Raw genomic sequence first — 17101 nt, 5'->3', positions numbered from 1 at the left:
AAGTCCAGGCTTCAAGCAATCTTCCCAACTCAGCCTCTAAAAGTACTGGGATTCCAAACATGATCCACCACACCAGCCTAAATATACTTTTATATTATCAAAACTAACAATAAATAATGGAAGAAAAAAGAAAATTTCACGAAAGGGGCAGAAATGAACAGTTTCAGTTTAATAAGAACCTCCTAAATGCCGAGGCACTTAGTATACATGCTATTTAATTTTCACAATAATCCTGTAAGACAGTTTGTATTATCTTTACTTTACAGATAAAGTAAATGAAGTTCAGAGATGACTATAAATGTACTGAGTTCACACAGTTAGAAATTAGACAAGTGGCCGGGCACAGTGGCTCATGCTCGTAATCTCAGCACTTTAGGGGGCTGAGGTTCAAGACCATCCTGGCTAACACGGTGAAACCCTGTCTCCACTAAAAATACAAAAAAATAGCCAGGCGTTGTGGCGGACACCTGTAGTCCCAGCTACTAGGGAATCTGAGGCAGGAGAATGGAGTGAACCCGGGGTGCAACGCTTGCAGTGAGCCGAGACCGTGCCACTGCACTCCAGCCTGGGCGACAGAGCAAGACTCCATCTCAAAAAAAAAAAAAAAAAAAGAAAAAAAAGAAAGAAATTAGTCCCTAGAAACAAAATCTGAGCTCGAGTATAACTCTAAAGCCAACATTGATTCCATGGTTGTGCTATCTTCTTTGACAGCATATTATAAATTTATATATCCCAGAAAAGAGAGCCATAGATTATGATACACCCAAGATCCAAAATGGGTTAGGTGGCTGGGTGCAGTGGCTCACTCCTGTAATTGCAACACTTTGGGAGGCTGAGGTGGGAGGATCACTTGAGTCTAGGAGTTCAAGACTAGCCTGGGCAACATGATGAGAGCCCATCTGTACAAACAATTTAAAAATTAGCCAGACACGGTGGTACATGCCTGTAGACCCAGCTACTTGGGAGGCTGAGGCAGGAGAATTGCTGCAGTAAAATGTGTTCATACCAATGTACTCCAGCCTGACAGAGACTATCTAAAAACAAACAAACAAGGAGAGTACGTAGAATCAACCATTTTTTCTCAGAATGATTACCTTAACATCTAATTGAAAAAAATATAGAGGCATGTGCAACCTCTTTAATAATAAAATTACAGGCCGGCACGGTGGCTCATGCCTGTAATCCCAGCACTTTGGGAGGCCGAGGTGGGTGGATCACTTGAGGTCAGGAGGCCTGGCCAACATGGCAAAACTCTGTCTCTACTAAAAATGCGAAAATTAGCTGGGTGTGGTGGCAGGCGCCTGTAATCCCAGCTACTCAGGAGGCTGCGGCAGAAGAATTGCTTGAACCTGGGAAGCAGAAGTTGCAGTGAGCCAAGAGCACATCACTGAACTCCAGCCTAGGTAACAGAGACTCCGTCTCAAACAAACAAACAAACAAATAATAATAATAATAATAATAATAAAATTACAGCCTTTTACAACTAAAACAAATTTGAAATGTCAAAACTCAAGAGTGAACAGGTTTTTGGGTACAATGCTAATACTGCTATAGATTAGTATGATTTTTTTTTTTTTTTTTTTTTTGAGATGGAGTTTTGCTTTTGTTGCCCAGGCTGGAGTGCAATGGTACAATCTTGGCTCATCACTACCTCTGCTTCCCAGGTTCAAGCAATTCCCAGCCCCAGCCTCTCAAGTATCTGGGATTACAGGCATGTGCCACCATGCCCGGCTAATTTTGTATTTTTGGTACAGACAGGGTTTCTCCACATTGGTCAGGCTGGTTTTGAACTCCCGACCTCAGGTGATCCACCCATCTCAGCTTCCCAAAGTGCTGGGATTACAGGCATAAGCTACCATGCCCGGCGATTTATATGATATTTGGACAAAATAATCTGGCAAATACATCTCAAGTGTCAAAAAAAGATCACATTATTTGACATAGTAACATTATTCTTAGAAATTTATCACAAGGAAATAAATCAAAAGCTATCTTAATAAAGGTGACGATTTGTGATATTATTTAAAATTTGGAAACAAATATCCAGTAATTAGGAAATAATCATATTATAATAAACCAAGTTAAAAGACTATTTTTAGCTACTAAAAACAATTATGAAGAATATATAGTAAGATAGCAGCTAATTATGAATTAGTTGGAAAAATGGAAAAACAAATGTTTTTACACAGATTACTACATTATAATCCCAACCAAACTGTCTATATAAAACAAAAAGTACTATGAGCCAAGGCAGGAACAAAATGAAATATTTGCGTTAAGTAGTGGGTAATGAGTATATTGTTTTTCCTTTTAATAATGTCCTTAACTGCCGGGAGCGGTGGCTCATGCCTGTAATTCCAGCACTTCGGGAGGCCGAGGCAGGCGGATCAAGAAGTCAACAGATCAAGACCATCCTGGCCAACCAACTTGGTGAAATCCCATCTCTACTAAAAATACAAAATTTAGCTGGGCATAGTGGCGCACACCTGTAGTCCCAGCTACTCGGGAGGCTGAGGCAGGAGAATTGCTTGAACCTGGGAGGCGGAGGTTGCAGTGAGCCAAGATCGCCCACTGCATTCCAGCTCGGGCGACAGAGCAAGACTCCGTCTAAAAAAATTAAAAATGGGGGGGGGGGGTGCGGTGGCTCACGCCTGTAATCCCAGCACTTTGGGAGGCTGAGGCAGGCGGATCACAAGGTCAGGAGATCGAGACCATACTGGCTAACATGGTGAAACACCAGCTGTACAAAAAAATTAGCTGGGCGTGGTGGCGGGCGCCTCTAGCTAGTCCCAGCTACTCAGGAGGCTGAGGGAGGAGAATGGCGTGAACCCGGGAGGCGGAGCTTGCAGTGAGCCGAGAACACGCCACCGCACTCCAGCCTGGGAGAGAGAGAGAAACTCCATCTCAAAAATAAATGAATAAATAATAAAATAAATAAAAATAATGCCCTTAACTGACCGAGTGCGGTGGCTCACGCCTGTAATCCCAGCACTTCGGGAGGTTGACGTGGGCGGATCACCTGAGGTCAGGAGTTCCAGACTAGCCTGGCCAATATGGGGAAACCCCATCTCTACTCAAAATACAAAAAAATTGGCCAGGCATGGTGGCACACGCCTGTAATCCCAGCTACTCGAGAGACTGAGGCAGGAGAATCACTTGAACCCAGGTGGCGGAGGTTGCAGTGAGCCAAGATCGTGCCATTGCACTCCATCCTGGGCAACAAGAGCAAAACTCTGTCTCAGAAAAAAAAAAAAAAAAAAAAAAAAATTGTTGGCCGGGCACGGTGGCTCACGCCTGTAATCCCAGCACTTTGGGAGGCTGAGGCGGGTGGATCACCTGAGGTTGGGAGTTCAAGACCAGCCTGACCAACATGGAGAAACCCCATCTCTACTAAAAACACAAAATTAGCCAGGGTAGTGGCGCATGTCTGTAATCCCAGCTACTGGGGAGGCTGAGGCAGGAGAATTGCTTGAACCTGGGAGGCGGAGGTTGCGGTGAGCCGAGATTGCACCATTGCACTCCAGCCTAGGCAAAAAGAGCAAACTCCGTCTCAAAAATAAAAAATAAAAAAAATATAAAAAAAAGGAAGTCCTTCACTATTTTTGTCAGGTGTGTTTCAAGCATAAAGGCATACAAAATAATTAGAAAATAAGTAGAGTTCCTATATAACCTTCACATAGCTTACTTTAATGTTACTGTCTTATCTTACAAAACCATAGTATAATTATCAAAACTAAGAAATTAACATTGGTATAACACTATGAACAAACTATTTGGATTTTAACATTTTTTTCCATTAATGTTATTTTTCTGTTCTAGGATCCAATACTGGATCTACACTGCAATTAGTCGTCACATATATCCTTAGTCTACTCCAATCTGTGACGTTTCTTCAATCTTGTCTTCCATGACATTGTAAATCTCTTGTTCTTAAAACTTTCACACAATAATTCCAGTCCATTGGTGGATCGTGCTTGTGGCAGTTACTACTGCAGTGTTCTAATTGTGATTTTCTGGTATTTTCATTTCTTGCACTTTATTAACTGGAATTCTTTTATAAGAAGCGTTGTCCTTTCTCCATTTTATTAACTTATTCAGTTATTTATACAAGTATGGTCGCAAGAATATTAATTTTATTCTTTAGATTATAATGTAATACTAATATTTATTTTGCTGTTTAATGTTATGTAGTCTTAATAATTTTTCTAAAAAATAGATGCTTATAGAATGAGTGAATAGGCCAGGCACAGTGGGTCACACCTGTAATCCCAATGCTTTGGGAGGCCGAGGCAGGCGGATCACTTGAGGTAATGAGTTCAAGACCAGCCTGGCCAACATGGCAAAACCCCATCGCTACTAAAAAAATGTAAATATTGGCTGGGCGCAGTGGCTTACGCCTGTAATCTCAGCACTTTGGGAGGCCAAGGTGGGCAGATGACGAGGTCGGGACATCAAGACCATCCTGGCTAACATGGTGAAACCTCGTCTCTACTAAAAATACAAAAAATTAGCCAGGTGTGGTGGCATGCGCCTGTAGTCCCAGCTACTTGGGAGGCTGAGGCTGGAGAATCAGTTGAACCCAGGAGGCAGAGGTTGCAGTGAGCTGAGATCAGCGCCACTGCACTGTAGCCTGGGCAGCAGAGCGAGACTCCATCTCAAAAAAATAAAAAAAAAAAAAGTAAATATTAGCCACACGTGATGGCACACACCTGCAATCCCAGCTACTCAGAAGTTTGAGGCAGGAGAATCACTTGAATCCAGGAGGTGGAGGTTGCAAAGAGCCGAGATCGCGCACTGCACTCCAGCCTGGGTGATAAGAGTGAGACTCCATCTCAAAAAAACAAAAACAAAAACAAAAACAGAGAATGAGTGAATAAACTGCATCTTGCACTCCAGAATACAGAAAAGGGAAACAACCACAGACGCAACAAGACACCCATCATCCGAGTCATCCAGTTAGAAGATTGCTGTCTACCTGACATGAGTTTCTTTAGCAGTTTCTGGCTCTTGTTTGAGTCACGCTGTAAAATATCTTGCTCCTCATGAGTACACACCTGTAAAATAATAAGAGTAAGACATGTGATCCAATAGTTAAATTATATTGTTTTCTTGATACATATAAAAGTAACCTGAAATTACACATTAGATGGGGTAAAATTATGAGACTACTGGTGTTTTTTAATCCAAACACATCAAAATATAAAAATGCAAATGAGTTTTTCTCCAGATCTCTTTCCATTTCTTTTTTATGAACCAAACAAAAAACTTATATCACTGCACATCTCCCTGAATGACTTAATGGTTTAGAAAAAAAAAGGCTGGGCACCGTGGCTCATGACTGTAATCCCAGCACTTTGGGAGGCTGAGGCAGATTGCTTGAGTGCAGGAATTCGAGACCAGCCTGGGCAACATGGCCAAATCCCATCTCAACAAAAAAATACAAAAATTAGCCTGGCATGGTGGTGTGTGCCTGTAGTCCCAGCCACTCAGGAGCTGGGACTTCTTTGTAGATACAGGGTTTTGCCATGTTGCCCAGGCTGGTCCTGAATTCCTGGGCTCAAGTAGCCTTCCCTCCTCAGCCTCTGAAAGCAATGGGATTATAGGCATCAGCCACCATACCCGGCTTTTGGTTCTTTTTAATAAGACATCTTCTTATAATTAACTTCTCTTGTCAGATTTGGACTTCATGATTAGAACTGGGTTACTTTTTATGGTAAAATCTCATATGTTTTATCCAGTATTCTCAACAGTGGGAAATATTTATCCGTTGAAACTAAGTTATTTTTTCCTCTTTTTTTCTTTTTGAGTCAGGGTGTGGCTTTGTCACCCAGATGGGAGTGCGGTGGCACCATCTCTGCTCACTGCAACCTCCACCTCCCAGGCTCAAGTCATCCTTCCAACTCAGCCTCCCAAAGTGCTGGGATTACAGACATAAGCCATCATGCCTGGCCTGAGACTGTCTAAAAAACAAACAAGGGACAGGTGCAGTGGTTCACACCTGTAATCCCAGCACTTTGGGAGGCCAAGACAGGTGGATCACCTGAGGTCACGAGTTCAAGATCAGCCTGGTCAATATGGAGAAACCCTGTCTCTACTAAAAATACAAAAATTAGCTGGGCGTGGTAGTGGGCACCTGTAATCCCAGCTACTCGAGAGGCTGAGGCAGGAGAATCGCTTGAAGCTGGGAGGCGGAAGTTGCAGTGAGCCACTGCACTCCAGGCTGGGCAAGAGAACGAGACTCTGTCTCAAAAACAAACAAACAAACAAACAGACTTCAAGGCCAATCTGCTTTACGTTACTTTGTTTCTTGAACTAAAAGATTCAAGGACCTAGGAGAAAACACTGTACAATACTTCCTAGTAGCTGCCTCAATGACACACAGAATTCCTACCAGCAGCTATAGGAGCTTGCTCGAAAGAGAAAGCTCCATATGGGAGGAGATTTACTGCCATTTAATGGACATTTTTATTAGTAGACACTACATTTTTCAGGTCATCCATTGTCTATCAGCTTATTCTGAGCATATGAAAAAATTAAGGGTTTCACTAGGCACGGTGGCTCACAACTGTAATCCCAACACTTTGGGAGGCTGAGGAGGGTGGATCACCTGAGGTCAGGAGTTCCGAGACCAGCTTGACCAATAAGGTGAAACCCTGTCTCTACTAAAAATACAAAAAATTAGCTGGGCATGGTGGTGTGCACCTGTTGTCCCAGCTACTAGGGAGGCTGAGACAGGAGAACTTCTTAAACCCAGGAGGCGGAGGTTACAGTGAGCTGAGATTACGCCACTGCACTCCAGCCTGGGCGACAGAGCGAGACTCCGTCTCAAAAAAAAAAAAAAAGAAAAGAAAAGAAAAGAAAAAATTAAGGGCCCCATCAGAAAAGAGGAGAAAATGAAGTAATATAAAATGGATGCCTTTACCAACACCAAATGTCACTGCTTCTGCCAGCCAGCTCAACTTTGTAAAATTAGCTTTCTAGATAGCTCATTAAGGGTTTTTGTGAGTCATTATCACTACATTCTTGAGGTCATTCTCTCAGACAAACCAGAGCTATGACAAGGTGGTATCCTGGAAATAGAAGCTATAATGACCTGAGGATTCTGTCACAGTGTCTCTGTTCTCCTAGGGCTAGGAGCCACACCAGAACTGAAGACTTAGACAAAAAATTTTGACATTTCAGGCCCTATAGTTTTCTTAAAGTTAATCTGACACAAGAAGACTTGGATCTCTCAACAATGCATGTTCTCAAAACCCTTCTCATTAATGGCCTCAGTAGTAGGACATAACCTGGGGTTTCTTTCTTTCTTCTGAGACAAGGACTCGCTCTCTCACTGCAGCCTGGACGTCCTGGGATCATGTGAAGCTCCCACTTCAGCCCCTCATGTAACTGCTACCACAGGTGCGCACCACCACACCAGCTCAACTAATTAAAAAAATATATTTTTTTTGTAGAGACAGGGTCTTCCTACATTGCCCAGGCTGGTCTGAAACTCCTGGGCTCAAGGGATCCTCCCACCTCAGCCTCCCAAAATCCGCCTTGGCCTCCCAAAGTGTTGGGACTTTAGGCATGCGCCACCTTGCCTGGCCTAACCTTGGGTTTCTAACTAATCATATCCCTGCTACTCGAGTTCACTGGATATTTTAGGGAAGAAATTTACTAAGAAAAAGAGAAGGCCAGGCACGGTGGCTCATGCCTGTAATCCCAGAACTTTGGGAGGCCGAGATGGGTGGATCACGAGGTCAGGAGATCGAGACCATCCTGGCTAACACTGTAAAACTCCATCTCTACTAAAAGTACAAAAAATTAGTCAGGCATGGTGGCAGGCGCCTGTAGTCCCAGCTACTCGGAAGGCTGAGGCAGGAGAATAGCATGAACCCAGAAGGCGGAGCTTGCAGTGAGCCGAGATCGCGCCACTGCACTCCAGCCTGGGCAACAGAGTGAGACTCTGTCCCAACAAAAAAAAAAGAAAAAGAGAAATTATTTGATATCTGAATGGCCCTGCATATTAACACAAAGCACAGTAAAATAAAATAGAAAAGAAATACTTTACCAGAGTGCCACAGAATAAGCAAGGGCCAGAGCCTTCTTGTTCACAGACAATGCGCCCACAGATCAGACAGTTATTGATGAGCTTGTGCTTCTGGCCCAGGCAATCACAAGGGTGGCGACCAGGGAGCAGGACTGCAAGCCTGTCCTGTCCTTCTCTTGTGTATAAATTGACAAACTTTGTCTTCTTCTTTACGGAGTTGCTGTTCTCTTGTGCCTAATTGTACAAAGACATCAGAATAACATCAAATAATTAATGACAATGTAAAAAGTCAAGGGAGAAAATGCTCAGTTCTGTTCAATAACAACTTATATACTATCCAAGAACAAAGAAAGAAGGCAGGGAAAGGAAGAAATACAAATTAGTTATAATCAAGTTTCTGAGGAAAGGTTATACTCTAGAAAAACTAGCTGGTAATTACCTTGTCTTTTCTGCTAGTAGCTTTCAGCCCATTACTATGGCTAGTGGAAGGTAAATGTAGCAGTTAGATCTGTTTATATGACATCTTTTTTTTTTTTATTTATTTTTTTATTTATTTTTTTTTTTTTTTGAGACGGAGTCTCGCTCTGTAGCCCAGGCTGGAGTGCAGTGGCGCAATCTCGGCTCACTGCAAGCTCCGCCTCCCGGGTTCACGCCATTCTCCTACCTCAGCCTCCCCAGTAGCTGGGACTACAGGCGCCCGCCACCACACCCAGCTAATTTTTTTCTATTTTTTAGTAGAGACGGGGTTTCACCATGGTCTCGATCTCCTGACCTTGTGATCCACCCGCCTCGGCCTCCCAAAGTGCTGGGATTACAGGCATGAGCCACCGCGCCCAGCCTATATGACATCTTTAAAAACAGCTAAATTGGAGATCATAAGAAACAAGAATGCCTCTAAAAGCAGATGATATTCACAGATTTGGAAATATGGGCAATCAATAAAATAAGAAAAATAAATATAAAGTTGACTCAATCAGAAACCAGTAAGAAAAGGACAGATAATACAATAGAAAAACAGGCAAACAGAAGGTGGAGGTTGCAGTTAGTTGAGTTCGCGCCACTGGGCAACAGAGTGAGATCCTATCTCAAAAAAAAAAAAAAAAGGGCAAAAAAAAAACCTAAATAAGAACTTCATAACAAAAGATATCCTAATGACTAACAGGCATATGTAAAAGTTCTCAATTTCACTAGTCGTAAAAATAATGCAAAAACGAAAACAAAATGCAATACCACTAAATACCAATCAGAATGGCTAAACTGAAAAAGAGAAAATATGAAGTGTTAGCAAAGATACGAAAGAATTAGACCTCTCATACACTGCTGGCAGGACTGCAAACTCATATCAATTAAAGTTGAACATATGCATGTTCTATGACACAGCAATTCAACTCCTAGATACATACTAAACAGAAATGTGTAAATATGTCCACCGAAAATACATACAAGAATGTTCACTGTTGCATTGGAATTGGTAACTATCCAAATATTAGAATGGATAAATTGTGATGTATTCACTTAATAAAATTCTGTGTAGCAATGAGAATGAGAAAGTATAGCTGTCCAGAATAGAGATGAATCTCACAAATTGAAAGAAGCTAGACACTGGCTGGGCACCGTGGCTCACGCCTGTAATCCCAGCACTTTGAGAGGCCAAGGCAGGCAAATTGCTTGCGGTCAGGAGTTCAAGACAGCCTGGCCAACATGGTGAAATCCCATCTCTACTAAAAATACAAAAATTAGCTGGGTGTGGTAGTGTGCGCGCCTGTAATCCCAGCTACTTGGGAGGCTGAGGCCGGCCAATCACTTGAACCCCAAAGGCAGAGGTTGCAGTGGGTCAAGATTGCACCACTGCACTCCAGCCTGGGTGACAGAGCAAGACTCCATCTCAAAAAACAAACAAACAAACAAACAAACAAAACAGCTAGATACAAGAGTACACACTATTTAGCTCCATTTATTTAAAGTTCAAAAACAGGGCCAGGTGCGGTGGCTCACGCCTATAATCCTAGCACTTTGGGAGGCCAATGTGGGTGGATTGCCTGAGCTCAGGAGTTCGAGACCAGCCTGGGCAACTTGGTGAAACCCCGTCTCTACTAAAATATGAAAAATTAGCTGGGCATGGCAGCGTGGGCATGTAGTACCAGCTACTCAGGAGGCTGAAGCAAGAGAATCACTTGAACCCAGGAGGCAGAGGTTGTGGTGAGCTAAGATTGAGCCATTGCATTCCAGCCTGAGCAACAGAGCGAGACTCTGTCTCAAAAAAAAAAAAAAAAAAAAAAAAAAAAATTATCTGGGTATGGTGGCGTGTGCCTGTAGTCCCAGCTATTCGGGAGACTAGGCAGGAGAATCGCTTGAACCCAGGAGGTGTTGCCACTACACTCCAGCCTGGCAACAGAGCGAGACTCCGTCTCAAAAAAAAAAAACTCACAAAGCGTTCCATACTTAAAAAAAAAAAAAAAGCACCAGCTGCATGGGACACACTTCATTAAATATTTTTCAACTTATATTTATCTGCCTGAATCTCATCTCAAAGCAAAGATGTCAATTAGCCGGGCATGGTGACGAGCACCCAGCTACTCAGGAGGCTGAGGCAGGAGAACTGCTTGAATTCAGGAGGTGGAAGTTGCAGTGAGCCAAGATGGTGCGACTGCACTCCAGTCTCGGCGATGGAGCAAGACTCCGTCTTGGCGGGGGGAAAAAAAAGCAAAGATGCCTTTATAATACTAATCAGGTTGCCAAAGAAAAAATCTACCATAGAGAAAGGAGTACATACAATTTTTCCTCCTAAAATTCATGCATTTGTTGAAAAATTGCCATTCTAGACCAATTTGTACACTTTGCTCTCTGAAATGTATTAGTCACTTCCTCTTCTCCAATAGCCAGAAAAAGCTTCAATCTATAAACACTCACCTTAGCCAAATCAAAAGGTGTTTTAACTTCTGCAGTCGTGTCAGGTTCAGTAAATGCAGGAACTTCCTGTCTGTTTCTCCCTTTCTTCCTACCCCGCTTTAGATGGTCTCCTGATTTCTGCCCATCTAAAATTTCTTTGAAGATAGAAAAAAAAATACACACACACAGATTGATAAGAGGATTCCTGGTGAACTTCTATAGCTAATAAACTAAGGTGATGCTTAATATTTAGAGTCAAGATATCATCAGGAAGATTTTTAATTATCTTTTCCTGCCAAACCAGAATAAAATTTAAATCATCATTTTTAAGAGTGCAGTCAATGAAAAAGAACTCAAACAAGTGGCTGGTTTTAAGTTAAATTAAAATCTGATATTCTAAAATCAGGCTCAGTGGCTCACATGTATAATCCTAGCACTTTGAGAGGCCGAGGCAGGTGGATCGTTTGAACCAAGGAGTTTGAGAGCAGTCTGGACAACAGAGTGAGACCCTATCTCTAGAAAAAAATAAAAAAATTAGCCAGGTGTGGTAACACACGCCTGCAGTCCCAGCTACTCAGGAAGCTGAGGTGGGAGAATCATCTGAGCCCAGGAAGCAGAGGCTGCAGTGAGCTGTGATCAAGCCACACCACTCCAGCCTGGGCAATGAAAGTGAGACCATGTTTCAAAACAAACAAAATTCTGATATTGTAGATTGCATAATACTTAGTTTGGTGCTCATCTTTTGTACTGTTTAAGTAGTTATCTCTAAATGCTATTCATACTATAGTCAATCAACACTTTACTTACACCCAGGTATGCACATGACTGAAAAATGTTTCTTTATGTATAAATTTTTCAAATTATTCTGAAGCCACATTTGTGTCTGTAAACAGGCATTTTTTTGGTGATATTTTCTAAGTTAAAAAAGAACTAGAGCAATATTCATTATGGATTGAGTAGAACCGAACTAAAAATATGTATACATATGATTCTGTTTAAGTTAGTTGTGAAGAAATACAAGATGGAAAAAAATAAATAAATAAATTATTTAAGCCTGCCCACTTACCAATATTTCAACATTTGCTTAATTACATTAACTTACCATCTTTTTTGAAGCACTGCTGCAAAGGATCAGAAATCGACTCCTGATCATTCTTTTGCCATTTGGTTATAAGTTCTTCTATGAATTGACCTTTTTTGCCTTCATTTCCCTGGAGGAGATCAGTAACATATTCTCGTATCTCTTCAGCACTCTCAATTGACAAAACATACCTCAGGAGGCAAAGATATAAGTTATTGAAACAAGACTAACTTACACTGTTTCTCAGTAATCTTAACAGAGATCTAGGTAGTAAAAACCATTCATTAATCTATTAGAGTGTTTACTTTGAGCCAAGTACTATGCTAGATGCTAGAAATATGATATGATCCTAACTGGTATGAAGGTATATATACATACACTTATGTGTAGGAAAAAAAGTTATACAACAAAATGATTACTAGTGAGTGATGGGATTAAAGGTAGTTTTATTTTTATTTTATTTTTTCTTACTTTTTTTTTTTTTTTTTTGAGACAAAGTCTCACCCTGTCGCTCAGGCTGGAGTACAGTGGTGCCATGTCAGCTCACTGCAAGCTCTGCCTCCCGGGTTCACGCCATTCTCTTGCCTCAGCCTCGTGAGTAGCTGGGACTACAGGTGCCCACCACCACGCCTGGCTAATTTTTTGTATTTTTTAGTACAGACGGGGTTTCAACGTGTTAGCCAGGATGGTCTCAATCTTCTGACCTCGTGATCCACCGCCTCGGCCTCCCAAAGTACTAGGATTACAGGCGTGAGCCACTGCTCCCAGCCAATAAATATGTTTTTAAAAGTATTACATTATTATATATACCAGAAAAAAACAGAAAGAAACAGTGCTTATTTCTGGGTTGTAGTATTACGGTAATTTTGGTTTAGTCTTTTATCTTTTTCTGATTTTTTTAGTTTTCTACAGTGAACATCTTATCATTACAGGAGAAAGAAGTGATAAAAATTACTTACAAATTAACATATAAGACACTGAAGACAGTACAAAACCTGAAGAAACTGTAATTCAGACACAATGATATGGAACGCAAGAAAATTATCATCGTGCTATATCCTTTAAATTTTTAAAAATTATGAAATTGTTCCATGATTGGTAGCATATGTACTGCATTCTTTTCATAGTGTAGTGGTGGAACTGCAGAATTATGCTCTAGAGGTAAACAAATCTGTGCCTTTGGGCCTCATTAAGAGAATTTTCTGACTGGGTGCGGGAGCCCATGCCTGTAATCCCAACAATTTGGGAGGCTGAGGCTGGAGGATCACTTGGGCCCAGGAGTTTCAGACCAGCCTGGGCAACATAGGGAGACCTTGTCTCTAGAAGAAAAATTAAAATTAGCCAGGCATGGAGGCACGTGCCTGTAGTCCTAGCTACTTGGGAGGCTGAGGTGGAAGGATTCTTTGAGTCTCAGAGGTGAAGGCTGCAGAGCCATGATTGCATCACTACATTCCAGCCTGAGCAACAGAATGAGACTCTGTCTCAAACAAATGAAAATGGCGGGGCATGGTAGCTCCCAGCACTTTGGGAGGCTGAAGCGGGTGGATCACCTGAGGTCAGGAGTTAGAGACCAGCCTGGCCAACACGGTGAAACCCCATCTCTACTAAAAATACAAACATTAGCTGGGCATAGTGTTACGAGCCTGTAGTCCCAGCTACTGGGAAGGCTGAAGCAGGAGAATTGTTTGAACTGGGAGGTAGAGGTTGCAGTGAGTCAAGATCCTGTCACTGCACTCCAGCCTGGGTGACAGAGTGAGATTCCATCTCAAAAAAGAAAAAAAAAAAAGTTAATAGCTCTGTGCTATTTTAAAAATTCAGGTCACTCATATAAAATTGTTCAAGTTAGTACATTACTGTAGTACATACACCTGGGTAATTCTCAATTAAATGCCAGGCAAGGCACAGCAAATGCTTTCATCATGGCATAACAGCCTGTTGTGCAATACTAGTGAATACCTAACAAATGATTCAAATAGTATCTTAGCATAATACATGCTGATGGGCACTGACCTTCTTCCCGGGGGAATACAATTTTTTTTTTTTTGAGATGGAGTCTTGCTCTGTCACCCAGACTGGAGTGCAGTGGTGAGATCTCGACTCACTGCAACCTTTCCCTCCTGGGTTCAAGTGATTCTCCTGCCTCAGTCTCCTGAGAAGCTGGGATTACAAGTGCCCGCCACCACACCTGCCTAATTTTTTTTTGTATTTTTAGTAGAGATGGGGTTTCACCATGTTGGCCAGGCTGGTCTTGAACTCCTGACCTCCTGATCTGCCTGCCTTGGCCTCCTAAAGTGCCAGGATTACAGGCATGAGCCACCACACCTGGCCTGAGAAACCATGTTCTTGATACTGTGTAATCCAAACAAAATACAACTGGATTCTAGACTGAGAAGACTACATCTATCATTCTTATCCTGTTTCAAACTGTTAATTTATCAAAAATAGTCTCAATCTTTTGTTTTTCCTTTTTTTTTTTTTTTTTTTTTGAGACGAGGTCTCACTCTGTCACCCAGGATGGAGTGCAGTGGTGTGGTATCAGCTCACTGCAACCTCTGCCCCCAGGTTCAAGGGATTCTCCTGCCTCAGCCTTCCAAGTAGCTGAGATGACCTGCACTCTCCAACACACCCAGCTAAGTTTTGTATTTTTAGTAGAGTGGGGGTTTCACCATGTTGGCCAGGCTAGTCTGAAATTCCTGACCTCAAGTGATCTGCCTGCCTTGACTTCCCAAAGTGCTTAGATTACAGGCAGGAACCACTGCGCCTGGCCACCTCAATCTTTTTTTTTTTTTTTAATACTGGGTAACTTTATAATAAATACGTGAAAATTGGGCCAGACATGGCGGCTCACGCCTGTAACCCCAGCACTTTGGGCAGCCAAGGCAGGTGGATCTGAGGTCAGGAGTTCGAGACCACCCTGGTCAATCTGGTGAAACCCTGTCTCTACTAAAAATACAAAAATTAGCCAGGCATGGCGGTGCACACCTGTAATCCCAGCTGCTCGGCAGGCCGAGGCAGGAGAATTGCTTGAACCCGGGAGGCGGAGGTTGCAGTGAGCTGAGATCACACCACTGCACTCCAGGCTGGGCAACAGAGCAAGACTCCGTCTCAAAAACAAAAAAAGTGAAAATTTTGAACTTATATTAGTAAAAAACACTTTTCTGTTTTATATATTGCAAAGTTGCATTATTTCATTTGATAGCATTCCACTGCTTTAAAAAATGTTTGAAAACTACTAAATACTTAATTTGACTGCCTTCAAGCAAGGGTAAAGCCAAACCATAAGATTTTGCTGTTGTTTTGTTTTGTTGCCTATTCTGCTCTTCAAAAAAAATCCCTTATCTTGTTGTTTACTTTTTTAATTTCTGTACAGACAGGGTCTCGCTATGTTGCCCAGACTGCTCTCCAACTCCCAGTCTCAAGCGATCCTCCCACCTCCACCTCCCAAAGTGCTGGGAATAAGGGCTTGAGCCATCTCCTAGGGCCTCAAAAAAATCCATTAAAATAGCCTACTTTAACTCTTTCTTTGCCAAAAGTCTATTTTCTCCCAAACTCAGAAACTCATCTTACTTCCTACAAAAGCCCTAGAACTGCAATTTAGGTTTCAGCATTAGTGACCAAGGAATCAAATTAAGGAACACTTTCAGTTCTTTGATCAAGTCCCATTTTTGTAGCTTTCTCCCCTGCCTGAACACTTTGGACTTCCACCTCTGTCTATTCCTTAGTTCTCAGGCGAAAGTCATCCTTCCCAGTAAACCTTCGGAGTTTTTCAAATCTTAATAAGGATCATTTATTTTGTGCTCCAACAAGCCCCTTCACTTCCCCAATCTCAACAGTCATCAACGAAGGGGAATCCAACTGTCTTGTCTTTGTTACCCCAATATCTGGCGTGTAACAGTGCAACAAATGTTCTTTAATCAGTTGAAAGCAGATACTAAATCATGTTTACCATCTCCATTTCATAAGAGTCATAAAGCATGCCTACTAATGATTCATCTTATAGATGAAGAAACCAGGGTACAGAGAGAAAAATTAAGTTGTCTTGGGTTCTAAAACAGGTAAACGACAACAGAATATAGAACCTGCGACTCCAGAGTCGGAAGCTATTTGTACTCTTCCACGCTGCTTCCACTTAAATTCTAGGTCCTATTGACACAGCTGACCCTATTAGCCGTACTGACACAACTCAGACTGGGCCGACTAAAATGTTCAGAGTATGTCTGGGTGCGGTGGCTCACGCCTGTAATCCCAGCACTTTGGGAGGTCGAGGCGGGCGGATCACTTGAGGTCAGGAGTTGGAGACTAGCCTGGCCAACATGGTGAAACCCCGACTGTACTAAAAATTTTAAAAAATTAGCCGGGTGTGGTGGTGCGTGCCTGTAATCCCAGCTACTTGGGAGGCTGAGGCAGGTGAATCGCCTGAACCCGGGAGGCGGAGGTTGCAGTGAGCCAAGATCGCGCCACTGTACTCCAGCCTGGGCGACAGAGACTCGGTCTCAATAATAACAACAATAAATAAATAAATAAATAAGGAGTTAAGAGTTAGGAAATACAATTTGACCTGCCCCTTCTCTCTAGAAAGGAAACTGGCTCCTGGGACAGTCCTGCAGTACTAATTATTACAGATTGGGCGTCTTCCCAGGAAAAAAAGCCTGAACGGCAGATTGCGGAGCCGGACACCCTATTCCAGAAACTAAACTACAAAGGCGGAGGCCAGAATTCGACGCCTACAGACTACAGACTGCAGCCCCTTTATCACATTTCTCTCTCAACTTTTCAGTCCTCCCCGCTTCCCTGTTCGCTCAGGCAGTGCACATCCCAGAGCTCCTTCCCCGCTTGGACCCGAACTGTTCTCACTGAATGATCTCCTCGCTGACATCCAGGCCGAAAGTTTTCCGCAACTGCTGGGTGCACCAGTGCACCAGCGGCTCCCCGGACACCGCCCCAGCCACCGCCATCTTCCCCAGCCGGAACCAGCTGGGCTGCAAAAGCCCCACGTCCTGCACCGGACTAGTTCCCTTCGCAACACCAACCTCACTCACGCGGGTTCCGCCAGCTTGCACCGCCCCGCAAGGTCGCACCGCCTCCAGTGCGGATCCCGC

At 42.7% G+C, this 17101-nt stretch overlaps 1 protein-coding gene across 2 annotated transcripts in view; it reads right to left on the bottom strand.

The window, feature by feature from the left end:
• Window positions 1-17030, bottom strand: part of TRIP4 (thyroid hormone receptor interactor 4) — a 71111-nt gene extending 54081 nt beyond the window's left edge. The window contains exons 1-5 of one of the 2 annotated variants that reach the window (XM_008016294.3): window positions 16857-17030; window positions 12024-12193; window positions 10943-11076; window positions 8054-8266; window positions 4976-5054 (exon numbers count right to left, since the gene is read on the bottom strand). In XM_008016294.3, the coding sequence (XP_008014485.1) occupies window positions 4976-5054; window positions 8054-8266; window positions 10943-11076; window positions 12024-12193; window positions 16857-16957 (697 nt within the window). In that variant the 5' untranslated portion in view covers window positions 16958-17030. The remainder of the gene's footprint in view (window positions 1-4975; window positions 5055-8053; window positions 8267-10942; window positions 11077-12023; window positions 12194-16856) is intronic. The other variant, XM_038008837.2, reaches the window with a different exon arrangement.
• Window positions 17031-17101: the final 71 nt, after the last annotated feature.

The sequence above is a fragment of the Chlorocebus sabaeus genome, chromosome 26, assembly GCF_047675955.1.
Source record: "Chlorocebus sabaeus isolate Y175 chromosome 26, mChlSab1.0.hap1, whole genome shotgun sequence".
NCBI classification, from domain to species: Eukaryota; Metazoa; Chordata; class Mammalia; order Primates; family Cercopithecidae; genus Chlorocebus; species Chlorocebus sabaeus.
Note: the sequence above shows the minus strand (reverse complement) of the source record. Positions and strands in the feature narration are given on the sequence as shown.